Source organism: Pseudovirgaria hyperparasitica (genome assembly GCF_010093815.1).
Source record: "Pseudovirgaria hyperparasitica strain CBS 121739 unplaced genomic scaffold EJ05scaffold_12, whole genome shotgun sequence".
NCBI lineage: Eukaryota > Fungi > Ascomycota > Dothideomycetes > Acrospermales > Acrospermaceae > Pseudovirgaria > Pseudovirgaria hyperparasitica.
Genome location: NW_022985560.1, coordinates 128,352 through 152,035, shown reverse-complemented (window position 1 = coordinate 152,035; position 23,684 = coordinate 128,352). Strand labels below are relative to the sequence as shown.

Genomic DNA, 23,684 nt, shown 5'->3' with positions numbered 1-23,684 from the left:
TGGTGGTGTTAGTAAGAGGTCCCACGTGGGGGAATCCATTGGTTACGGACCCTGGACAGCTCCCGTTCGCACTTCGGTATGGCACAGCACCCATGGCTTCTTATTCTTTGGCGAAGCCCCACAGCTTGCCTTCTGCTCTTCATTTCGCTCCCAATGTTGAACTCAGGAGCACGTTTTAGGCGTCTCGCTTATGGTTTAGATGCACGAGAGGACTTGGCGAGGCTCTGTGCTTTGAGGCTTGTCGTGCTAAAGCTCTTGCACCAGACAATGTCTGCATCCTGTCTCGCACAATTGCTCATAGGAAGACGTGGTAATTCCAGCGCGATATATCGAAGCATTCTGCTTGAATTCATATCATACTAGGATGACTAAGTTTCATGTCAGGGCAATCAGGCATCAGGTCCAGCAAGTGTTCTGTGGAGAATAATTCCAAGTAGACCCAATGTTGTACAACCATTTCGTTATGCTTTTGAAACCACCAATTCCGTCCTAACAAATACATTGCTTCCAACTCCTTCATCTCGCGCTGATACATTAGGCTCATGGCCTGAGTTGAATATGATACAGATAGAAAGAATTGCTACGAGGGGAGAAAGGTATGCGCATAGTAGTCGTCTAACCCAAGGGGGAGAAGAGCCTGTTTTCAAATGAGTCCATGCTAGCAGTCGTGTTGCGGTTTGGAGCATACCGGAGGAACGATGGCCGGGGTTCGCTGCGAGTATAACCTGATGGGAATTGGATTAGGGTTGGCACAAGACCATGGGTCGTCGAGACATACCAAGGTAGAGAATTAATGGGAGGTAGCCACTGTAAGATGTTAGCTCAATCGTAATACCATAGTGCTGAAGAAGTTTTACTAATGAATTGCGATGCGTGAAACATCGATGACCTTCGCGATGCGCTCCTAGCGGAAGTTAGTTGCATGTCGTCCTTGCGGATAATGGGTGCGAACCTTGGACTCTTCCGATAGTGTAAGTTTCATGATGGCGGTGATACGAGGTTTGGGATGATGCACACAGCGTTCTTTTGGGGTTGTGATTGCAAGTCAGTGCAGACCAGTATTATATCTCTAAGCTAGCATGCCGGCAGAATTTCGGCAACCGAGCCGCAGCATCTGTGACTCTAACCTCTTTTGCTTACTTGCGCTAGCTGTTTTGACATCCTTTCGAAAGCGCATATCCTGGAAACTTGATGCTAAATCTCGTCATAGGCACAGTATAACTATGTTTCTAAGCTACGTCGGGTCGTCGGTCATACTTATAAACACCGTTCTGCACTCGACTCTTCGAACTTAGCACTACTTGCGTGACGCTCCCAACTTAAACCACCCATAATTACCATTCTGCTCACAGCGATCGACCTACTCGGAATCTTCCACCACTTAGATTTTCCCACCTTCTCGGGATTCTCAATCTGCTATCGACCTCGACGACAAGATCAATATTGCAAAGCTATCTCAACTCCAAGCAGTTTTTCTCACGTAGGAATGGCTGCCACTACAAGACACTGGTCTGTGTAGACTAGACTTCGTTAGAGGATGACGTACTGATCAGCTGTAGGGAACAAGATAAAGAGGCGACAGTCTATGTAGGAAACCTCGACGAACGCGTCACCGATCCCCTTGTGTGGGAATTGATGCTTCAGGTCGGCCGCATAGTAAACGTTCACCTGCCTAAGGATCGCGTAACACAGACCCATCAAGGCTACGGCTTTGTAGAATTTATATCGGAAGAGGATGCAGATTACTCCGCAAAGATCATGAACGGAGTTCGTCTGTATGGCAAGCCTATCAGGGTAAACAAGGCTTCTGCTGACAAGCAGAAGACTGTGGAAGTGGGCGCAGAGCTGTTCATCGGAAATCTCGACCCTATGGTAGACGAGAAGACACTATACGATACCTTCAGCCGCTTCGGAAGCCTTATCGCGCCTCCCAAAATAGCTCGGGACGATGCTAATCTCAGCAAAGGATATGGGTTTGTGTCGTTTTCCAACTTCGAGTCCTCAGATGAGGCAATCGCGAACATGAATGGCCAATTTCTTATGAATAAAGAAATCTCTGTTCAATACGCGTACAAGAAAGATGGAAAAGGCGAACGTCATGGTGATGACTCAGAGCGTATGCTTGCTGCACAAGCAAGAAAGCATGGTGTAGAAGTACCACAGACAGCGATGCCTCCGCAGATGTTTGAGACGCCAGCACCCCAGCCGATACCGAATACCCCTACACAACCAATTCCCACTGGATTTGCGCCACCCCCGATGTTACGACCCGGCGCTCCGCAGTCAATACCCGCTGGATTTGCACCACCATCTAACTACCCAAATAGAGATTTCCAGTCGATACCCTCTGGGTTTGCGCCGCCCAATCTATCACAACATGGAGCTCCGTCTCAATTACCACCCCCTCCATCTGGACTGCCCTCCAGACCTCCCCCTTCCAAGGCTGGATATGGTGGACCCCCCGGCTTCATGCCTCCAGGATTCCAGCAGCAAGGACAGCCACCGAGAACCTAGTGCGTTTGAGATGGCTATGAACTTGCCAATGTATCAACAGAGCTTGTAATTATATATTCAATAGTAATCGTAGCCTGATCAGGACAACATAGACCCGTGATTGATATGCTCGATAGTTCCATTCTTCACGAAGCTTCCAATATCTGTCCAGGCACCACATACGTCTAAACACGTCGAGATGAGTACTTGTGAGTACCCTATGGTGGTGAAGAACACAACTACTTCATGATTCCATCTTGGCGTCGCGCTTAATTTATACATACCAGGACTTTAGACTAATCTACATATCACAAAGGCTAGTCTCAGGCAAGTCATCACGCGAATACTTGTCAGAGCTTGTGGCTGGTTCGCAATACTCAAGACTATAGTCCGACCTGATAGAATGAACAGAGACAAAAACGTGCTGCAATGCAGAAGCCAAGACTTGAAAAGGTCAGACCAGTTTAAGTTCGGGTCTTTTCCTGCATATTAAGATCCCCTAACATGCATCGCGTGTTGTTATATGCACACTTCCAGGACGCCGACTCGCTAAAGGTACAGTCAAAAATCGCAACGCATACAAAAGAAACCAGCCAATCGAAAGGCACATCGGCTGGCTAATTTAATGACCGTATCAGGTCTCCATTTCGCAACCAACACTTAAGAAAAACTGACGAATTTGGGATCTCTGGGCCGTCCGTCCGCGCCAATGCCTTCCCTCTTAAACCTTTCCTGCATCCATATCCGCCTTGCTTCGTCAAAACCTACTCTCTTGTTCTTCATTATCCTCTGAACCTCCTTCTTCCCTCGGTCATCAAGTCCTTGGCGTGAATCACCAGCTTCGATGTTAATCGTCAGATCAAAATTAGATGAAGTCAGGCCACTCTCAAGGTCGTCGCTGAAAGTAGATAGGCGGGTGTAGCGGTAGAAAGGATTGTTAGGGAGATTTAAGTCAGGCATATAAGGAAGCCAGAATGCGCGTGTGAAGTAGAGGGCTAAGTTAGAGTCAGCGGGAGGCTTTGCGGAATTGATTACAAAAACCGACCTGTGCCGATAACGACAACAGCGAAGGATAGGGTGTAGAGAAGGTAGCCCATGTTAGCAAGTGTGTTACACAAGTTTGGAGAGGTTCTGTGTGAGGGGATGTGTTCCTAACGGTTGCTGTCGCGGAGGGAAAAGTTAACGATGCCGTGGCCGACCGAATCGGCCGCTTTGTGTGTCCAAGACTTATAGGGTAGGTGGATTGGTACGGGCTTATGAGATTTTGGAGAAAAGAAAAAGGACAAAGAAGATGCACTATCAAACGTCTAGTGGGATGAAGAATAGCACGGGAAGTCAGAACTGAGGTTGGTTCTAACACACTACTCCGTAGCCGCCGCGATTCGTCATCAGGTTTTCCGCTCACACACGGACCACGTCCGCTCGCCAGAGGATGTTCGGCGCGGAAAAACTCTCGGCGTGCACACTTCAATATCGACCAAAATCCACAATCGACAAAGCCGCACAGCAGACAGATCTTGAGCAATAGAATTGCTCGCTCATATCCTCGCAATGGCCTCCAATCTCTCAGAAGATATTCTCTGGTTCATCAGCCGTACGTTTGATTCGCGCGCTCAGTCAAATGCGTATAATGAATTCTCGAGAAAGAGTCGTTTGCTAATCCCTCGGTGTGTGTATAGGTGGTAACCATGCTACCCTCGTAAAGCGCAAAACTGCTGGTGGCATCCAGTTTTCACGCGACCCCCTGAATCTGACCAACCTGCATGCAAAGAAGGTATACATACACTTCTGAGTTTCGTCCCAAATGAAACCAAGCATAATATACTCATACATAACACAGTACGAAGGCTACGCCAATGACCGCGCCATCGGCATCCAGCCCAACCCGGATGGTGGCCTGACACTTCTTACCAAGAAGCCCAACAAGGCTAACAAGCCCGGTCTCGAGATTAACGCCGCCTCGTATGGGGCTGGCAAGTCCTCGCGCCGTACCTACAAGTCCATCGTTAACAGCACTGCCAAGAAGGGGTACCGCGCCGATTTGAGGACAGAGGCCGTTGCTCGCGCCAGTGCCATTCGCCAGCTGCAGAGGAAGAAGAAGGATGCTAAGCCCGCGAAGCTGCGGGGTGGGAAGGCGGCAAAGGCGGCGGCCTAGACGGTTGATTGTGAAGTTGAAGGATTGAAGGGAAACGGCATATACGGCGTTCTGTGATGCCAGTAGCTCATTACATGTATATTTGCGTCATGAGAGATTTCATGATGGCAGCATATTGAATGCAAAACATGAAAGAGGCCGACATAGCGCGTGCTACTCATTCTGGTATCATACTTGCTCAAACTGTCTACGGAATACATAGGGGCAGAGACTACTTCATTCCAAACCTTGAACTGATCGTAGCAAATTTCTCACTTGCCGTCGCTCTGGACGGACTCTGCGCCACACTTTGTCCCTGCATGACCTTTTCGATCAGGATCGCACCATTTTCCCTATCCACTCGGCCATACTTCTTATTTCGCTGCGCTACGTCGAAAAAGTCGTCGCTGTTATCTGTCATCATTAATGCGACGGTTTGTAGCAGTTCGTCTAAGTTCTCTTTCAATATTGGATTTCCAAGCCCATCCACAAACTCTGACAGAAATTGCACATCGAGCGACAGCGAGTGAACAGATGCCGGTGTGATACGCTTAACGGTAGGATCGAGTGGAAGGGACAGTATCATGGTCGCAGCGTGAGATAACGCATCGAAGTAGATGAGTTCTTTGATCTCGGTTGGCAGACCGAGGAGCACGGAATTCATAATATTGGAGAGGTAGCGAGTGAGTTCTTGCATATAGTTGCTTGGCTCGCGTTCGGGGCGCATCGCCATCCTGTGGTATGTCAGTCACATGGTTAAGTTTCTATACGGAGATATATGGGAGTGTACCAGTCGTATTCTGCTGTGTCAACCAGGTCGTCAATCTTAGAATTGACGAGCTCGAAGATGCGCTTTTCGGCTGTCTTCTTGCCAACGCTGAACTCCTCCGTGGCTCGTAGCTTAATAGGACCACTGGCTGCATTCGAAGAGCGAGCTTCGAATAAGAGTGTTTGTAGTTCCTTGCATGCTGTCTCAAAATGCTCGAGGTTTGTCAAGATTTGCACGATCTGTCCAGGGTATTGCGAACTTAGCTGGTCCATCAGGAGCTGACAGACCTTCTCGCAAAGCAGCTCGTCGAGAGAGTTCTGAAGGGTTTCATCAATGACGCTGGATCGCTGGAAGTGATCATCGGAGAAGAGGTAGATTTGGTTTAGGAAGTTGCGGATGTCGATGCAGCAGAGAGGATACATCTGCGAAAATGGAAGAACACACGGAAATGTGAGCTGTTCGCGAGTCTTGTCTGGGGTGTACCAGCTAACGTTGACGACTTTGTCGTACTCTTCCATGGAATTGATCGGCATTGGCATATAGTCGTCGCTAGAGACGATCTCCTGGAAGTCTTCGCTGAACCGGACTCTGAGAAGCTCAGAATACTTCTCGAAGAGAACTAGGATCAGACTGTTAAGTGTTGTTACAGAGTATCCCCAGCTCTCCATAGTCTGCATGAACAGTACGACGCGACCCTTGATCTTCAGAAGCAAATCGTCACTGTCGACGACTGGAAGAGCGTTGGTGATGAGAGTGATGGCGCTTTGACACATCGAATCCCATAACTCCTCAACATCAATGATAGCACGGAAATTAGTAGTCTTCTTCATGGTGGCTTTCTCCACAATGGCGAATCCGGCAATACTTTCGAGCAAACTGCTCAGATCAGCTTGGTCATCGTCAACTAGAGTAAGCGACCCAGGTATCAGGAGCTCTTTCTGCCGCCGCCGAGTTGCTGCATATTCACCCTTGAAATACTCTATGCGGCCAAGAGTGTCGTGGATATGCATACACTCGAACAATGGCTGGAAGTGAAATTGTGTGTCTGCTTCTTCGTTGTTCAAGACGTCGAATTCATCCGACTCATCTGCGATGAGCTCGACTGCCGAATTGAGTTTGAATTTCGTGAACGTTACATCCTTAGTCAGTCTCTCTTCATGTCGCTTGCGGCGCATATCTGTATGGTAAAAGGCGACCTCGCCCAGATACTGCGATGCATCCCGGATATAGTAGAGCCATGTATTCAAGTCTGTCATGACAGCGTCGGCAATCATCCGCTGTGTTGCTGGTACAGACTTCTCAATCATGTCTGCGATTTTGTATCTTCTGATCTCCCGGAGATGCACATTCCTAAGTTCGTCCAGGGCACGAAGAGCAGTATAGTGACTCTTCTTTTCTTTGAGATCGTGGACTTGGTTAGCCAGGCGTAGGACTTCTAGACATGCCTTGAGTGCCTCCGTGGCTTCGTCTATGTTCTGTCGAACGCTTCTTGAATCGACTAAGGCCTTTTTTTGAGCAGCAAGCTTCTCAGTACTGGCTTGAATCGATTGATTCAGTTGCAGAATCTCTGATGTCAAGCTGACTGTCCCTTCCCGTACTTCCAAGAGCTGGTTGACTGAGTTGACGAATTCCTGATGATTGGTGTTGCACATCCGTTCAATTTCGGCTTCTCGCTCGTTGGAACTTTGGTTCAACCCTTGAATTAGATGACCGGCCCGATCAGAATGATGGACATCTCGAAGCACCGGTATCAGTTGGTCGATGTAATCCGAGTCCGACGACGACAGAGTTATCTATATGATTACTCAGTTGGAAATATAGCCCCAGCAGTTGTATAGCTTAGACAACTCACCTGATGAACAGCTGCGGCGACCTCGTCGCCGTGGTCTATCATGCCTGGCATTTTGGGCCACGTTCGACAGACACGTACAGGACAGCTGTCACATTCGTCTCCACTCAACCATACTTCGGTTCAGCTCGCACGTTTATTTTGAGGATTGAGAAATTGCTAATGCGACTGCAGCTATTCGACCCGGCATGCTTTGCGGCTGCACTTGGAACGTGACCACGCATCGATGCAAACGTCTCCGTCTGCCCCCTGTTTAGAGCTTCTCCAGATGTGGCTAGATCCCGGCGCAGACTTTTACCGACGTAGGGCCGTTCCCGATGACGGAGGCGGGACCACGAAAATACGAAATCTTTGTTGATCCTCTTGTGTCTGTCAATTGACTCATTGCCATAATTGCGGAGCAGAGGTAGAGTTCAAATCATACCTCTACTGCATAGCTGATCGTTTAATCACAGACGGTCGCAATGTCCTCAAAGTAAGTGTTCAAACATCGTCCATCACGGTGTCATTGGGCGCAAGTGCATTGTTTGCATCTCAATATGTCAATGACTGACCTGATGTTAGCAATGTTCTCCTTCTCGGTGCCGGCTTTGTACGTGATCTCGATCTAACAAACATTTTACATTTCACACTGATGCACTCCGGCTCCATGACTTCATGTGTTAACCTTTGTGGTACAGGTCTGCCGGCCCACCGCCGAAATTCTCGCAAACTCTGGTGTTACTGTCACTGTCGCTTGCAGGACTTTGGAGCGATCCAAGAAACTTGCCGAAGGCCTAAAAAACACCCAGTGCGTCTCATTAGACCTCAACGATGAGAAGGCACTGGACGCTGAAGTAGCCAAGAACGACCTTGTCGTTTCTCTTGTCCCATACACATTTCACGCGGTATGTATTGCTGGACTCAATGCATAACCTGAGACTCATAGTGGTTAGCTTGTGATCAAGTCTGCTATCAAGAGCAAGAAGCATGTCGTCACCACGTCATACGTCTCGCCAGCGATGTTGGAGCTCGATGCCCAAGCTAAGGAGGCTGGTATCACTGTCATGAATGAAATTGGTCTAGACCCGTAAGCTCACTAAGCACTCTTCGCAGAGCCAAACCTAAAATGTTGCAGTGGTATTGATCATCTATGGGCCATTAAGACCATCTCCGAAGTCCACAAGGCGGGTGGAAAGATCACTAGTTTCCTCAGTTATTGTGGTGGTCTGCCAGCTCCAGAGTGTTCCGACAACCCTCTCGGCTATAAGTTCAGCTGGAGCTCGCGTGGCGTGCTTCTCGCTCTCCGCAACGCTGCTCGCTACTATGAAAATGGCCAGATCAAAGACGTCTCCGGTCCCGAGCTTATGGCCACAGCCAAGCCGTACTTCACCGGCTATAATGGTTATGCATTCGTCGCCTATCCCAACCGTGACTCCACCCCGTACAAGGAGCGTTACGACATTCCTGAAGCTGAGGAGATTGTTCGAGGTACTCTCCGATTCCAAGGCTTCCCTGAGTTCATCAAGGTCCTCGTAGACACTGGGTTCCTCAGCGACGAGCCAAGGGACTTCCTCAACGAAGCCATCCCATGGAAGGAGGCAACAGCTAAGGTCTTGGGATCTAGCTCGAGTTCAGAAGAAGATCTTCTGTGGGCAGTCAGCTCAAAGACGAAGTTTCCCAACACTGAAGAAAAGTACCGCATCATCTCCGGTATGCGCTGGGTCGGCATGTTCAGCGATACGCCAATTGAGCCCCGCGGCAACCCGCTCGATACGCTTTGCGCGCAGCTCGAGAAGAAGATGCAATACGAAGAAGGAGAGCGTGATCTTGTGTTCTTGCAGCACAAGTTCGGAATCGAGCACAAGGATGGCCGCAAAGAAACGCGCTTTTCCACGCTCATCGAGTATGGTGACCCCAAGGGCTACTCAGCGATGGCCAAGCTCGTCGGCGTCCCTTGTGCGGTCGCCATTCAGCAGGTTCTTAATGGCACCATCAGCCAGCGCGGTGTCCTGGCGCCAATGAGCGAAGACCTGGATGCCCCGTTGAGGAAGGAACTGCAGGAGAAGTATGGCATCTTCATGACAGAGAAGACCATAGAGTAAACCATGGGAAAAGAGGCAATGATGACACGGCAGCAAAATGCCAGTATTGGTTGCCACATAGGTTCTAATACATCTCGCATGCAATGAAGTGACTCCAAACCCTTTCTTGAACTTCACTGCTGGGCATGGCCTCTTGAGTGACCTCTTCCCTGGATCTTGCCAGCTGACTAGTGTGCAGAGGCGTCCTTGCCACGACGACAGAGTGAAGCGTTATTCACTTATGTGAAGGCAGTGGGATCAAACGAGTTCGGGCAAACCGCTCATGTCATCAGAAGGATGATCGCTACAGCGACGTTGCAAGTGTTGTTCTGAACCGTACATATCCGTACTCATCTACTACTATTCAACGTCTATTCCATCAAGTCACGCTGAATAAGCCTAACCACATCCTCACCATGGCACCCCAAGGAACTCCACCGACCGACCCACCAAAGGACGCATTTTGTTTCAATGCACGGGCAAGACCTTTCGTGCCGACTTCTGCTCGTCATTGCGTAGATTCGGAACATGGTATCATCCGGTCCAACCCTCCTAGCCAATACTCAATACGGTCGGCTTTAGCGCCTTCCGGTGCCTATGTACCTGCACTGCATCAACAGCAACAGGTGCAACCTCACATCAATACTACCAGGATCATAGAACCTCCAATAGGCGCGCCACGGGGTCCTCGATCTATGACTGTAGTGGCTCCGTCCAATTGACTTATTTCACCAATGAAACCTTTCAGGGGCACGTACTCGCCACCGAGACTGGAATTCATCTACCCCAAGTAGACAAATTTTTGACGAAAGCTGTCTGATCGAGCAGGAGCGCAAAGCAGAGGTCACTAAGGCTTGCTTGAATGAGCTCCGAATTGAGAATAATGTATCGCATCCAGGTGGTGGGGTCTCAGACGCACATTCAGAACCAAGAGAACCATGGAATCTCTATCTTAAAGCAAGAACTGGCCGAAGAAGGGATCTGCGAACTTGTGTAGTGTTGACGAGCTGTGGGTATAATAACTACTAGTTTGCTGCATGGATCGGATCTTAACCGCTGGTGATGAATGGGTCGATCGAGTCAATTAACTGACGACCACCTAGGGATAGATAGTATCAAGTGATGCTATTGTGCTGTTCAAGAGCTATTTAATGTGCGATCTTCTGATATCAATGATTGGACGCATATTACGATTGCCTTTGCACTGACTAACAGCACCCAATCAAATACCAAGTCTACAAGTAATCTCAAACCTCAACGCGATGTCATCGAATGGAGTACTAAAGAGATCAATACTGAGCGACACGCAGGCTAGCTCTGCCGAAGTCTCGCAACCATCAGGTGCGGAGCCTTCATCAGGAATGCGACGGATAAAGTAAAACTTATGATCAAGTAGAGTCCACAGGTGGAGCCGGGGCAAAAGATATCGACACAATATACTACCGTCCAATTTGCAGAATCTGATGTGAGATGTGCTAGTGCACTAGTAAATGGCTGCACAGTACCTATATCAGACCCGTAGGCTCAAGCCGGTAGCTACCTGCTACTGCTTAGTTTGCATAGTCTAGTCGGGAAAAAACTACCTAGGCATAGGGGCAAAGCAACGATCTATGTCGTTATGCAACTCTGCGGGAATAGGGACTGCAGGGTATGGAGAGGGCCGAGCACTGACTGGAGAAGACGAAACATGACATGTGCGATATTCGTCCGTATGGAGTTTAATCTAAGGTATACATGACCATTGATAGGACTTCTTAATCATGGAATGTGAGAGACATGAGATCCGGCATATAAACGGCCACGCAGTGCTTAGTTCGTTTCGAACATTCACTCATAGTCCTCCTTCGTGGAAATGCTTTGGCACCGTCACAGTAGTCTCAGTGAATCTACCTCCAGGTTGGTTCTAACATATAAGCGCACCACCATCACTACGCAAATGAAGACTGAATTTGCTGTCTATGAATGAAGTATCGGATTCGTTTGCTGCTGGAACAGTTATATATGAGTCCAGGCTGCCTCATATTCCATATGCAATAACCCACAGCACGCCAAACCACGACTTGCCATTCAATATGTCCTCCCAATCGTCACGAAGCGACTCTGGCACAGACGAGTCAGTGTCAAAACCCTTTATACCTTATCAACCACACCTCGCCGCTATAGCAAAAGTCCACCCATCCCCTGACCAACAAGCTTCTTCTCAGCACTTTCTCCGATCCACAGCTCCAAGCCCCCAATCCCCTGCAGAAAATTCGCCAAACATATCTCTCTCGGAGACCATGCACGAGTTCCGATTCAATCCGAGCGATACAAACACATGGTTCAAGTACCCACGAACACCGCCCCCTGTCCCACTCTCCCGTCCAGAGAACGTAATCCCATCGCACATCTTCGTAGACGGATACCTAATCCCCAATCCACTAGCCTCGCCAGAGATGTTCGTTAGTAGCTACCGGGAGAAAGTTCTACCGATGTCTGAAGCGCGTGGATCGCTACTAGAAAGACGAAAGCGGACATGTCGGAAGCGGCGATTGGAGAGGGACGAAATGATACAGGTGAGGGATAGGGAGGCCGTTGATGGGGTTTGTGGTATGGTTGCTGCAGGCCAGGAGATTCAATGGGAACCGGGCTTTGGAAATGGGAGTGGGCCATGCAGAGGATGAGAGGTCTGAAAGATATGCCAACTGAAGCTTTTCACGAAAGTAATCACGAGATCAATCACGTCGTGGGCCATCATTACCTACGTGGGTATTCTGACCTGTGACAGAACTCAGGTTGAATATAAATCAACCATTAGCCTCATGTGATACGTATCACTACTCACCACTACTTACCCTCCCTCTCTCCCCATATTCATATCCTCATTCCACGATTCGTTTCCCTTACAACCATTATACTGAAAGTGCAATACCGAATCACAACCGTGATCCCGAGCAATGCCTATCACTGCACCACACTTATCCTTCCCCACCTCCTCTCCATCCTTCCTCCGCAAGAAATGGGCCTCTCTCGCCTCCTCACGCCATGAGCAACCTGCTGAAAAAACACCCCCTCGCACCCGCTCTATTAGCAGCATGCAACGTGTCTTTGACTCGGGCATTCCAGTGCGTGAAAAGCCACCGCAATCACGGTTCTCTCCTACACAGCGTGCTGGAACAAAGACTACAGCGTCGATGGAGATGGAGAGCCAAAGTACGAATGCTACTCCTAGTGAAAGTCCAAGCATAAGTCCAAGCACAAGCACTCTACGCAACCAACAACAACACGCCACTCTCACACCGTCAGACACGTACGCCGACAGGCAACCAGACACAGACTGCCACCCAGACACAGACAGACCACCCTTTAGCAACGCTATATACAACCCCTCTCCTCTAATCTACCAAGCCCACCACCCCTCAAAAGAGTGCAGAGCATCCCTACCCTCTCCACCCTCTTCACCCTTCCCCAAACACGCCACCCCGACATCGAAAGGCCCTAGTGAGATCCGCGCAACGACAGTGGCGGATGGCATCTTGACGCGACCGTTTGGTCGTGCCTGGGGCCTTGTGCAGGGAAGGAGCGAACAGGGTACGGTGAGGCGGAAAGCAGTCGGTACAGCGCCGGCGAGATTATTTGCGACGAGGCGCAAGTCTGTTGTGAGGCGGTCGGTGGGTGTCGGTGTTGAGGTTGGACCGCACCATGTCGATGCTGGAGCCGCCGCCGACGACGACGACGACGACGGATATATAGTCGACAAGCGTGACGACGAGCCTGAGCGAGACCACAGCGGGAGAGAAGCCAGTCATACTGCCAAGCTCGACATGGACGAGCAGTCCTCCCTCGCGCATCTGCTCGCATGGCTTGACTTTCCACCGTCCACGCTCTCGTCCACTTCCCTGCTCCCCAAACCTCCTTCCTTTGCGACAGCCCTGTCATACTTCCCTTTCACTACTACAGCTACCACTGCCTCCTGCTTAACATCTCTCGACCAGAGATACCGCCTCGAGCGCTACACATATCTGCACATGCGGAAGAGTGAGCTGGAGGAGCTGATTGATAGGGCGCTTTCCGCACCAACTGGTGCAAACGATGATGTGGTGTTGGGCACGGAGAGGGAGCTAGAAGAGAGTGAGGAGCGGCGCTTAGAGGCGGAGAAAGGATGGGTCATGGTGATGCGAGAGATGCAGCGGATTGAAGCGATTGGTATTGTCTGATAAATCATAGGCTGGCTGGTGGAGTCCCTGTGGACGAGTGAGTGTATACTGCGGGGGACAGCTGTGGGTGAATGGAATTGGCATGCACAAAGTGATATCGAGGGTCGTCTACTAGCGATTGTTATGTTATGGTGTGCTCCAATAGGTTGTATTGTGCTGTGTTACGTTATGCTGTGCTAGATGTATGTGAAAAGTCCAACGAGACGTGAAGAAGTAAGTTACGCTAAAATCATCCTTACACTGGTAAGTGGATTTACTAGACCAAGGTTCTTAGCATAACGTTCAGTAGCTTAAAAGCCCGTAACTAGTCATCTACTGCTACTTGTATGCACTATTAGTTGCCCGAAGGAAAAGCTCGCTACGCATGTGTGATCTCTGCACGTACGAACTAGTTAAATCGGAGTATATCTTTCTAAACTGTGTCGGTGGGAAATGGAACAGGTTGATAGGTGTGAGCAGGTTAATGATGAAACAGTCAGGCAGGCAGGCAGGCAGGTAGATAGTCAACTGCTCAATCACAATATTGGAGCGTGGTGATTAGTATGCACATCTAAACCAACGTTGATGGGGTTAAACTGGATGTGTATATCAGTGCAATAATGTATACGCGTGTGCATGCGTATGTGTATGTGTATTTACTCGTGTGAAGTCACGAGCGAGCGCTTAAGCGCAGGGTATTCCTTTCCCTAAATGCTATGATGAGGTATGCTACAAAGTTTTATGCAAAGAAGACCAAGTCAGCATGCGTAAGTCGTCTCAAATTACAACTCAATCGCGTCATCCCAAGAACCACCCGCTGCGCTGTTGGCCAACTTTGGCGGTCCTGGTGGTGGTAGAGGTGGCGCCGTCATGTTCTTGCGGGTCGCCTTCCTCTTCTTGTTCTCCTCCTGCTTTGTCTTCTCGTCATGCTTCCTCTTCCCCTTTTGTGTGTGATTCTGCAGCTTGTCCTCTTCCATACTGCGCACCTCCTTCTGTGCCGCCTCAAGCTGCGGCTTCAGCGCATTCGTAAGACTGAACTTCGGTCTGTCCACATCCAGCACTGCCTTTCCATAGTCCTCGCGCTTCACGAATCGCGAAATACGATACCAATAAGCGGGCTTGTCGCGTGGCTCCTCCTTATGGAATCCCTCGACACGGCCGGGAAGGGTCCTTTGTAATGGCTTGAGGTCTGCTAGAGCCGGGCTCGAAGACACAGACGGCGATGTACCCATGAGCGAAGCGCGTGCGCGAGCAACACGGGCAAGAAGGGCTGCATCACGGGGATCGACGGCAGCGACATCAGGTGCTGGAGTGGATGCGTGCGACGTATGAGACGAAGATGGGCGTAGGTGTGCGTTCAGACCGGCGATTGGGCCGAAGGAGCGGCGTAAGTCCATACCACCGGAAAGCGAATTCATGCGTTTGCGGCTCTTCGACCAGTATGATGTGCTGGTGATGCCTGGCAGAGAGTTTCTATCAGGCGAAAGATCGTCGTCGGAGCCGTCATCTTGTACGTGGCGTGTACGCTTACGATTGAAGCTAGATCTGGCGGTGGAGTCGACATCGCTGCTAGCGATGGAATTGAAGTAGGCTGAATGTGTTTGGTTAAGGCGTTCATGGGATACAGGGCGAACAGACTGGGTATCCAGGGTATGCCGGCTGATGCTGTTGCGAGGTGTGACACCGAAAAGCTCTGCAGCATTAAAGGGGCGTGGAGAATGCCTTACAGGAGTATGTGTGACAGGGCTCTCGACAGGGCTTTTCACCGGCTGTTTAACAGCAAAGTCTTCTTGAGGCGTGTCTGGTTGCTCTACGGTACGAGAGACAGTTGGTGCGACTCCATTGCTTCGCAATTTTTCCTTGCCATTCCGTGACCGTGCCTGCAGAAGTGCTTCTGCCGAATTCTTGGGTATTTCGTTCTCTTTCGCCTTCATCAGCTCCAACTGTTGCCGGGCTCGTTCTTTCCTATCGTGTCGACGCTGCCGACTTTTCTTCCGCTTCACATTGCGATACCAAATGATACAGTATTTGATAGCCAACTTATTCTGTCGAAATGCATCTGCTTCCTTACGCAGCTTCTCTTCTTCGAACTCACCCAATGATTCGCGCACAGTCTGGAAAATGACGAAGTCCATCAATTGTTTCATGAATCCACGCTCAGGCTCTTCGATGAGCTGAACAGCAAGCGACTCGAATATTTCAGACCGCTTTTGGGTGCGGTTCTGTTGATCAGAGATAGTAGACTCTGGAAATTGTGATGACACAGTAGACTTCGAGAATGAAGACGAGATCTGCTGTTCCCCTGTAATGCTCGGATCGCCATCGTTCTGCGTCTGCGTAGGCTTTGCCAGTGGTGATGAGTTTAACGTCGATGCTGCTGGGCCTGTCACTTTGGTCACTGAAGATGGCGTGAAAGCAGTAGAAGCTGGTGCAGAGGTCGGTGCAAACGCAGACAATGTTGCGGTCGATGTTGAGCTTGAGGAGCTGACCTGCGGAGGTAAGGGTTGAGCTTGCGTGTTTTTGGTGAAGGATTGAAGGCTCGACGACGCTTGCGCGGGTATTTGTGAAGGTCGTGTAGTCGTGAATGAGGGAAATGTACCACCAAAACCGAAAGGGTTGGTTGCTGGAGCAGTAGCTGTAGATGAGGTGGAGGATTTGGCTGCAAGGTCATTACTGCGGCCTTCGCTCGCAGATGCTAGATTGTATGCTGATTCCGGATGGGTGACAGATTTCGCAGAAGTTGATAGTGGAGATGTCGTACCGCTAGGTGATGGATTCGGAGGTGCGAAAGGTGAAGCCACAGAGGACGGTTTCGAGTCATGTGACGAGGGAGGCTGCGAGAATGCCGACTGTGTTAGCAGACTTTGAGCAGCCAAAGTAGAGCTAGCCCCGTCTTCAGGTGTTGAAGTGGTAGCGGACAAAGATGTAGGTTTCTGTACCGCAATGGGCGGCTGGAAAGAGGGTTTGCCAAAGGTCGAGCTTGATGAGGGATTCGAGGCTGATGCGAAAGCAGAAAATGGGCTAGAAGTGGCGGTCTTAGCCGGGGGTTGTGTATACGAAACCGAAGGCTGTCCGAAAGTCCCACCGAAGGCTTTCGTGGTCGTACCGAGACTGTTTCGAGGTTGAAATGCGCTTGCGAAAGGGTTGAGCTTGGGTGAAGGATTGTCCTCAGGGCGACGGCCAGGATGAGCGACAGCAGCGGTGGCAGTAGCGACATCTTGGTTCCCTTCGTGCTCTTCCTCCTCTTCGTCCTTATCCCCATCCTCATCCTCATCCTCATATTCACTTTCATCTTCGTTCTCTTGGTCCCCGTCGTCGTCCTCGTCGTCCTCAGCCTCTTCATCTCCTTCCGCATCGACTTCACTGTTTTCGGGGCTCTCTGGGTTCTCTGGTACGAAGAGTGAAGACTCGTTACGAAACTTCTTCGACACCTTCATTGGAACGTCTTCAACGTGAACATTCTCTTCGATCTGTTCAACGAGCATGCCATGCTTCTCAGCTTCTTCAACAGACCAGCCGTTTATGATGGCTGCAAGATTGCGGCGCTTTCGCTTTGGCTCAATCCACTTTGCCATGTACTGAGGTTTGAGTCCATCCTTCGGCTTGCGTAGAGGATCTCTGGTGGTGCGCACCTCGCCAAGATCTAGGCACAAACGTCCCATAGCATCCACATATGCTGTGAAGCCGAAATACTCACAGTAAGTGAGCGTCTCTTCGGGAGTATCAAAAGCTAAAATGTCCTTCAGATCTTTTATTTCAAAGTCCGTTGGCTTTCCCTTTCCCCGGTTGTACCCATTCCAGATCGCGTTGAGAGCATTGTGTCTAACGATGTCGAAGACAGCCTCAGCAGCGCAAGCCATAAGGTACGACACCTGACTTGATCTCACAGTATTCCAGAAATGTTGCCAATTGGCCTGAACTACGGGAAATGTGGTTTCCGGCCTCAGCGGGCCATGGGTTTTCTTTATGTCGCCGGCAGCAGCGTATATTTTGAGAGCCACGTCAATAGCTGGATTTGTGATGAACTCCGGAGGCCACTTAGTTTCTATGTCGTGCTCTAAACTCTGCGTCGCTTTTCGTACAGCAAGGATGATCTGGTATGACTTCATTTCAACCTCATTTGGAGAGCGATAGTGATCTCTATGATCATCGTACATGTGGGTAAGCGTGGAGAAGGTGCTTTCGAGTTGCTCCAGGTCCTGTTGCCAACTGTAGTCTGGCTTTGTCTCCCGCGCGGTATCACCGTTGTGGTGCATCGATAGGATATGGTAACGGATGCACCGTTCGTATGTCTCCATAGCGATCCTGACATCCGCCATATTCGAGTAGTCCTTCTTGACTTCCGCGACTCTTTGGATGGTAAAGTCAGTCCGGATCATACGCGTCCGATCCCAAACAAATTTGGCCACGTCGCCAAGCCATTCTGCATTCGCAATCACATCGTTGACGAGGAAGTCCATTGTTTTCTGGAGCATTTCCGGAGGCCTGAGGTCTGAAGGGAGAGCTTCACCCTGCCCTGCTGCTGCTCGTCGAAACTTCTTGACCATTCTTGTTTCGTCTGGTTTGTTTTGGGCGTCTCGTTCTTGAGCCCAAACATCGTTGTTCGAAATTCTCTCGGCTCTTTCGTATTCCGGACACATGCTCGGACAAGTTCCTCTGGGAGCTCGGGCGTCGCCGAGACGCATACCCTTCTTGCTCTGATCCCATATCAGACCCTTGTCGATTGCATTCTTGGTTTCAATCTGTCTCCTCTGCTGAAGCAGCTTCCAACGGTCATGTGCAGCATCACCAGTTGGTTTGTATGTGACCGAAGTCTGGGATTCGCCTTCTTGTGAAATATGTGAGTCTTGTGACTTTCGCCGCTGCGATGGATATCCGCTAGGTTGCGCTCTGCCACCTCTTCCTCTTCCTCTTGTGGATGCCGTGCTGCGCGCGTTTCCGCGCGCACCGCCGCGAGAGACATTGTTCATCCCATGTCGACTCTTTAAGCGGGCCGTATCGTCTGTAGCTCCCTGAAATTTCGTATGTGGACCTTTGAGGAGCCCCGGACCGCCTTTTGTGATCGTCGATCCTCGGCCCGAGCGGCCTTCAAACATCGTGAAGATGTTGAAGATCCGACCACGACTTCATGAGATTTGTGAAGAGTGTTGTGTTGGCAGACAATGTATGAGCAGCGTTGTAGGATCAACTCGTGCAGCCTCGGAGCCGTGCAGGTATGCGGGAATGTGCGGTGGGATATTGGGACTTTATGTTGCTTTTGCGCAGATGATCAATGTTAGGCGGAGTAGATGTTTTGAGGTGCTGTGTTCAGTCAAATTGGCGATGGGTGTTGGTATGAAATAAAAGGTTAAACAACAAGGTTGGAAGGTTTAGCGTATAGAGAATAAGCAATTCCGGTTGCGTCAGGATGGGGAATCGTGAGCGCGGATTCAGTCGCGAGAGCTTGTTTGGCGCGCGCAGCGAGATGTAGAGCGTGAATGATCCGTGCGCATACTGCAACGTACCGTTCACTATCGGTAAAACTGCGGTATAGATCATGCATCTCAGCGTGGCGTGCCGGGAACTACAAGGCGCTCACTTGTAGCGCAGCGAACTTCCACGACCGACTCTATTTGAAATTACCATTTCTGTTAGCGGCTTGGACGTCCTATCCTGGCTATTGGACAGCAAGGTAATCAGCTTACTTCTACAGAGTGGGTCTTACTGCAAGAAACCATGTCATCAAAGCATTTCACTCCAATTGCTTTCGCTATTGTACTATGAAACCTGGGTGCCATTGACGCCACCTTTAGAGTAATATCAGACGGACTAGGTACTTTAACAGTCCCGCCCCACGCTCATCAACTCCAACGCCAAAGCCAATCACTTTCATCTCGATTCCATCAGTACACCGATACCACATCAAACTATACCAAAAACCACAAAGGCGACGCAAGAAATCATGAGATCTGAGACACAGGGAAGAAGAAACAGCAATTTTGATACGTGCGAAACTCAGTGGCGCTAATCCTCGATGTATGAACACGTAATCGAGGTCGCATCAAGCGCAACGGGGTATGAACAGCGATGAGTCGTGACAATGAATGACATATTGCGCCAGACTTCCGGAGATATGATGCCAGATGACAATACGTAATTGGAAACCATGGTGCGGAGACAGTATAGGGGAAAAGTCATGAAACTCATTGATAGTGATCATAGTTGACGTTAATATTGGCCGTGCCGGGGAAAGCATTGGTCGGATCGTCCTGCTTGACGTCGTGTCGAGATGGCACGGGTGCACACAGCATTGGATCGAGGTGGTCGTACTGATAGTTGTTGTAGTTCGTATGTTGAGTTCGATCATATGCCATGCTGTTGGGTACATACGACCCTGACATTTGCTCCATCTGTGTATGGAATTGCACGGTGGAGTTGGCGTCTGTGGAAGGTGAACTCGTAAAAGAGCTGAAGTCGGTTTGCGACATTGGTGACAGAGTCATTGGTGAAGCCCCATAGTGAGTTTGATAAGACACGCTGGCATTTGATGAAGGTCCTGAAGTCCGGCCATTTTGGTTTGGTGAAACCGGAGTCGCCCATGTCTGGTGCTGGTGCTGAGAAGTCGGAATCGATATTTGGTACGCATGCACTTCACCCGGACTTATTACGTCCTGGTATTGCATGCTTGAATCTCGTATCGAAGATTCAGGATCAAGCGTGAACTCTCGAGGGTGGCTCGTGGCGACACCGGCATTACTGATGATCTGCCGAGGCGCCACAACAGAAGAGTGATAAATTCCACCAGTTGCGCTGTTGGTACTGGACTGTCTTGAAAGAGCATATGTTGGTCGACTGTTCATCATGTCCCGCGTCGTCGCAGCGGGCCGGATGGCACGTTGCTGGACAGGTCGTCGTGAAGAATTCTCGATGGATGAGAATTGTGCAGTCGATGTAAGGGAGTTTGAGGTTGATGCAGTGCAGGCGTTGGTCGACCAGTCCACCACCATATCAGAGGCATCGTCGATCTTCATTGGGGTGGCACCCACTGGTCCACCAGCTGGCTGGACACTGGAGCGAATACCCTCGAATTTAATCCTCTTACTGCGAGGTTCGCGACCCTTTTTGCTAGGTGTCGGATCGGTATACGTCTTCGTAAAGTCTTCGTCTGCGAAGAGTTAGCAAGTGTTTGCGAACATCCTCTAGCGTCTAGCGACTGCGAGGTTACGTAGGATCATGGAACTGCTAAACTTAATCAGGTAATGCAGATCGACCCAAACCCGACCGTCAAGAAATAGTGAGTGGCTAGGACCGGGCCGCTATATGGCGGAGCCACGACTTTTTGGCGTAGTGTACATCGATGCACATTGCCACAGAGTGATGCAGTGTACGCGAAAAGCAATAGAAGCCTACCTCTTTCTTCATAATGGATCTCTTCCATAACAAACGCAGCGTCGTAAATGTCGCGCAAGATCTCTTTCCTGCGGGTTTTCCTTTCTTGAGATTCCCTCTCAGAATCGAATACCAAAGGCAAGTCTCTTGTGGAGTTTCTGAGCATGTCGACCCATCCGCTCCGGGCTGTGCCTCTTCTGGCATGCTCTTGGGCTGACCTGTCCAAATCTTCGACTAATCGGTCATTTTCATAGATGCCAAGAATGACAAGTGACAGTTCAACGCGGTCTCAAGAGGTGTTAGTACAGGTGTTGGATAGTGGAGACGGGCGTAAATACCATGGAGATGGAGATGGTCTGGCTCCTTGAATCTTATGTTGCTAGGCCACCACGGAGGGTACTTCCCAGCAACATAGGGATACTTGGACTGCTTTCTCGGTTCAACAGATTTGATCCATTGTTTCAGAACGGCCTTCAGGGCCAGTTGTTGGAGGTCATGAATTCTCTTGCGGAGAAATTTGTTGACAGCATCTCGGTCGGCAAAGGAGATGGATGAGATGGGTACGAGAGGGTCGGGGAGATTGTTGAGACAAGATGGCGGAGAAGAAGTGCTATCCTCGTCATCATCATTATCGGAGGCATCTTCGTCGACTTTGATGTATCCATCGTCTGTGTCGTCAACTATCCTTGCACGCTTTCGACTGGGCTGCACTATCACTACGTTTGCATCATCAAATTTAGGGGAGTCTGATTGGGCTGGTGAATTACGGCGGGGCAGAAGACCGCCTTCATGAACTAGAGTCTGGTCAGTCACAGCGCAGCAAAAAGATGGAGTGGCGAAGGCTGGTCTTGACCTACGATGCATTTCAAGAGCTGTGGAATGATTGAGAGCCCTGTCGAACTGGGCACTATGTGGCGGTGCAAGGCCGTTGGACATGAACCGTCGCCACTGCCCATTTTTCTGATAGATTGACAAAACATAGCCCGAATCCTGATCAGATCTGAAAGAGTAGGCGGCCGACTCTAATGAGAGACGGTCGGGGTCATGCTGTGAAGCGATGGGTTAGCAGTAGATTGGAGGGGTGCTCGCGAGCCAGTAGCGCAGCAGTTGACGATATGGTTGCATGGAGAGCTGGGATCCGGAATGGCGGGGCAGGCGGGGAACCCGACGTTGGAATGTCGTGAAGCTCGACAGCGATGGTTGAAAGTGGGTTCCTCGACTGCTCATGGAATAGGTAAAGGGAAAGGATTGGATCTCATACCTCGACTTTGACGGGTTTGTTGGACGCTTCACCATTGGTGCTAGCCTCTGCCAGTGGATTTTGAACCATGCTGGACACGTATGCGGAGAAATTACTGCGGTGGTGGTCTTGTATCCCACAAGCTCTTAACGTAATGGCAGTATCCTGAATTCATGTCAGCGAGGTTGATCTTCTCGAAGCCAAAATTCAATCAGCGCGGACAGAAGATAGACATATGTTCAAGGCTGATTGAGCGCGCGGTTTGGAGACATGAATATCAAGGGATATGCGACAGTAGACAGCCAAGATGGAAAGTGCATAGGGAGGATCGCAATAAGTGAGATGCTAAATATCAGACATGACAGCAGAGCGAGAAGAGGAGATGGGAGAAATAAAAGCAAACCCCACCTTTGCCAGTGTCGCACGGAAACAGAAACACAAGCAGTGGATTTGCCGAGAGCGAAGAGGGAGAGAGAGAGAGAGAGGGAGAAAGCGAGAGATGGCTGGCAGTGAGTCGTGAGAGGCAAGGTGAAGACGAGGCCTGTCAGCAGCCAACAGCGGTGGGATTATTCGTGAAGTCGTGGCCTGTGGCGCTGGAGCACGACAGTAGCTGACGACAGAGCTGCAGGAAGTAGGTAGGGTGAGGTTCCGGGATGCAGCCTTGTACGATCCAGGAACTAACAGTGCACTCTTCTAGTTGGTGTAGAGATGGAGAGCAGAGAGACAAGAAGGTTGGAGACGGTGTGAGTGTAGTAGGTAGGTGAGAGATGCAGATGGAGCGTCAGGAGTTTTATGAAGGGCGAATAGTCGAATATGCAAGGACGAAACCGGACGAGGGTGGTAGAAGGATCGGCGTACAGATGTATAGAACCCAGGACAGTAGAAGTGGATGGAAAGACGAACGATAGATCTAAGTGGAGGGTGAGGTATGGTCGTTGGGGTTGATCCAAGCGACGGTCACGGCAGAGGCGTTTGATATTTAACACCAGACGACGGGCTATCAGGATTCATCAGACAGGCGGACGGGTGAGAGAGATGGTGGAGCAGCAGGGCAGCAGAGCTAGCGGCAAAGACAGAGAGCGGGGATGGTAGATCAAGGAACAAGGCACAAGGATAAAGGGAAATGGGTGATGGATGGGAAACTGGGACAACGGATAGGATCGAGACGGGCAGCTTTAGAAGTAGAGTTGACAGGGGGGGAGAGGAGAACAGTTGGTAGCAGTAATTAGTAGTAGCTGGGACCTTGAGTAGAATAGCACCTAGCAGCATTAGCATTATTACATTTGATTAGCAGCAGCAGCAGCAGTTAGCAGTCAAGGTAGTGGCAGCAACAGGAATAGTAACGAGGGCCTAGAAGGATAACCTATGCAGCGAGGGGGTTTAAGGTTGAGGGAACAAACAAAAGCACCACCACCACCACCACCACCACCACCATAAACCCCCCCATGGCAAACGAGGATGGGAATGGGAGATGGAAGGATGCTGGGTTTGTGGGGAGAGACAGGGACGGGTTTAACGGGAAGGGCAAAGGCTCAGAACGCGAAACAGCGTGCACAGACGCTGGCTGCATGACTGGGACTGGGTCACTGGACA

At 50.1% G+C, this 23,684-nt stretch overlaps 10 protein-coding genes across 10 annotated transcripts; 5 read left to right on the top strand and 5 right to left on the bottom strand.

Moving 5' to 3' along the window:
* Positions 1 to 615: 615 nt before the first annotated feature.
* On the bottom strand, positions 616 to 982 carry EJ05DRAFT_502305 (Tom7-domain-containing protein; the record flags this gene model as incomplete). Its single annotated transcript, XM_033747232.1, has 4 exons — positions 616 to 725; positions 779 to 807; positions 858 to 904; positions 953 to 982. 4 exons carry the CDS (start codon positions 980 to 982, stop codon positions 616 to 618), a joined length of 216 nt encoding a protein of 71 aa, XP_033598278.1.
* A 177-nt stretch (positions 983 to 1,159) lies between these two features.
* On the top strand, positions 1,160 to 2,610 carry EJ05DRAFT_467222 (RNA-binding domain-containing protein). The gene is made up of 2 exons (XM_033742835.1): positions 1,160 to 1,509; positions 1,560 to 2,610. Exons 1-2 carry the CDS (start codon positions 1,487 to 1,489, stop codon positions 2,512 to 2,514), a joined length of 978 nt encoding a protein of 325 aa, XP_033598277.1. The 5' UTR covers positions 1,160 to 1,486; the 3' UTR covers positions 2,515 to 2,610.
* Positions 2,611 to 3,153: 543 nt separating this feature from the next.
* EJ05DRAFT_487660 (uncharacterized protein) lies at positions 3,154 to 3,590 on the bottom strand (the record flags this gene model as incomplete). The annotated part of the gene is made up of 2 exons (XM_033745629.1): positions 3,154 to 3,488; positions 3,539 to 3,590. 2 exons carry the CDS (start codon positions 3,588 to 3,590, stop codon positions 3,154 to 3,156), a joined length of 387 nt encoding a protein of 128 aa, XP_033598276.1.
* A 406-nt stretch (positions 3,591 to 3,996) lies between these two features.
* Positions 3,997 to 5,005, top strand: EJ05DRAFT_512416 (ribosomal protein L28e). The gene is made up of 3 exons (XM_033748335.1): positions 3,997 to 4,087; positions 4,173 to 4,267; positions 4,334 to 5,005. Exons 1-3 carry the CDS (start codon positions 4,045 to 4,047, stop codon positions 4,646 to 4,648), a joined length of 453 nt encoding a protein of 150 aa, XP_033598275.1. The 5' UTR covers positions 3,997 to 4,044; the 3' UTR covers positions 4,649 to 5,005.
* Positions 5,006 to 6,417: 1,412 nt separating this feature from the next.
* EJ05DRAFT_493799 (saccharopine dehydrogenase) lies at positions 6,418 to 9,329 on the top strand (the record flags this gene model as incomplete). The annotated part of the gene is made up of 5 exons (XM_033746142.1): positions 6,418 to 6,437; positions 7,810 to 7,837; positions 7,926 to 8,132; positions 8,181 to 8,314; positions 8,363 to 9,329. 5 exons carry the CDS (start codon positions 6,418 to 6,420, stop codon positions 9,327 to 9,329), a joined length of 1,356 nt encoding a protein of 451 aa, XP_033598274.1.
* Positions 9,330 to 11,380: 2,051 nt separating this feature from the next.
* On the top strand, positions 11,381 to 11,971 carry EJ05DRAFT_502298 (uncharacterized protein; the record flags this gene model as incomplete). Its single annotated transcript, XM_033747231.1, has 1 exon — positions 11,381 to 11,971. One exon carries the CDS (start codon positions 11,381 to 11,383, stop codon positions 11,969 to 11,971), a length of 591 nt encoding a protein of 196 aa, XP_033598273.1.
* Positions 11,972 to 12,244: 273 nt separating this feature from the next.
* On the top strand, positions 12,245 to 13,504 carry EJ05DRAFT_512413 (uncharacterized protein; the record flags this gene model as incomplete). The annotated part of the gene is made up of 1 exon (XM_033748334.1): positions 12,245 to 13,504. The coding sequence occupies one exon, from the start codon at positions 12,245 to 12,247 to the stop codon at positions 13,502 to 13,504; it is 1,260 nt and encodes a 419-aa protein (XP_033598272.1).
* Positions 13,505 to 14,095: 591 nt separating this feature from the next.
* Positions 14,096 to 18,936, bottom strand: EJ05DRAFT_477890 (uncharacterized protein). The gene has a single exon (XM_033744334.1). The coding sequence runs from the start codon at positions 18,577 to 18,579 to the stop codon at positions 14,266 to 14,268; it is 4,314 nt and encodes a 1,437-aa protein (XP_033598271.1). The 5' UTR covers positions 18,580 to 18,936; the 3' UTR covers positions 14,096 to 14,265.
* A 2,012-nt stretch (positions 18,937 to 20,948) lies between these two features.
* EJ05DRAFT_78943 (uncharacterized protein) lies at positions 20,949 to 21,910 on the bottom strand. The gene has a single exon (XM_033749974.1). The coding sequence runs from the start codon at positions 21,785 to 21,787 to the stop codon at positions 21,086 to 21,088; it is 702 nt and encodes a 233-aa protein (XP_033598270.1). The 5' UTR covers positions 21,788 to 21,910; the 3' UTR covers positions 20,949 to 21,085.
* A 916-nt stretch (positions 21,911 to 22,826) lies between these two features.
* EJ05DRAFT_78914 (uncharacterized protein) lies at positions 22,827 to 23,454 on the bottom strand. The gene has a single exon (XM_033749973.1). The coding sequence runs from the start codon at positions 23,364 to 23,366 to the stop codon at positions 23,049 to 23,051; it is 318 nt and encodes a 105-aa protein (XP_033598269.1). The 5' UTR covers positions 23,367 to 23,454; the 3' UTR covers positions 22,827 to 23,048.
* Positions 23,455 to 23,684: the final 230 nt, after the last annotated feature.

Coding starts and splice junctions, on each gene's coding strand:
- EJ05DRAFT_78943 (XM_033749974.1), bottom strand. CDS start 21,787: ATGTCCAACGGCCTTGCACCGCCACATAGTGCCCAGTTCGACAGGGCT.
- EJ05DRAFT_467222 (XM_033742835.1), top strand. CDS start 1,487: ATGGCTGCCACTACAAGACACTG. Junction 1,510..1,559: donor GCTGCCACTACAAGACACTG/GTCTGTGTAGAC, acceptor GATCAGCTGTAG/GGAACAAGATAAAGAGGCGA.
- EJ05DRAFT_477890 (XM_033744334.1), bottom strand. CDS start 18,579: ATGTTTGAAGGCCGCTCGGGCCGAGGATCGACGATCACAAAAGGCGGT.
- EJ05DRAFT_78914 (XM_033749973.1), bottom strand. CDS start 23,366: ATGCTAATGCTGCTAGGTGCTATTCTACTCAAGGTCCCAGCTACTACT.
- EJ05DRAFT_512416 (XM_033748335.1), top strand. CDS start 4,045: ATGGCCTCCAATCTCTCAGAAGATATTCTCTGGTTCATCAGCC. Junction 4,088..4,172: donor TATTCTCTGGTTCATCAGCC/GTACGTTTGATT, acceptor GTGTGTGTATAG/GTGGTAACCATGCTACCCTC. Junction 4,268..4,333: donor CCAACCTGCATGCAAAGAAG/GTATACATACAC, acceptor TACATAACACAG/TACGAAGGCTACGCCAATGA.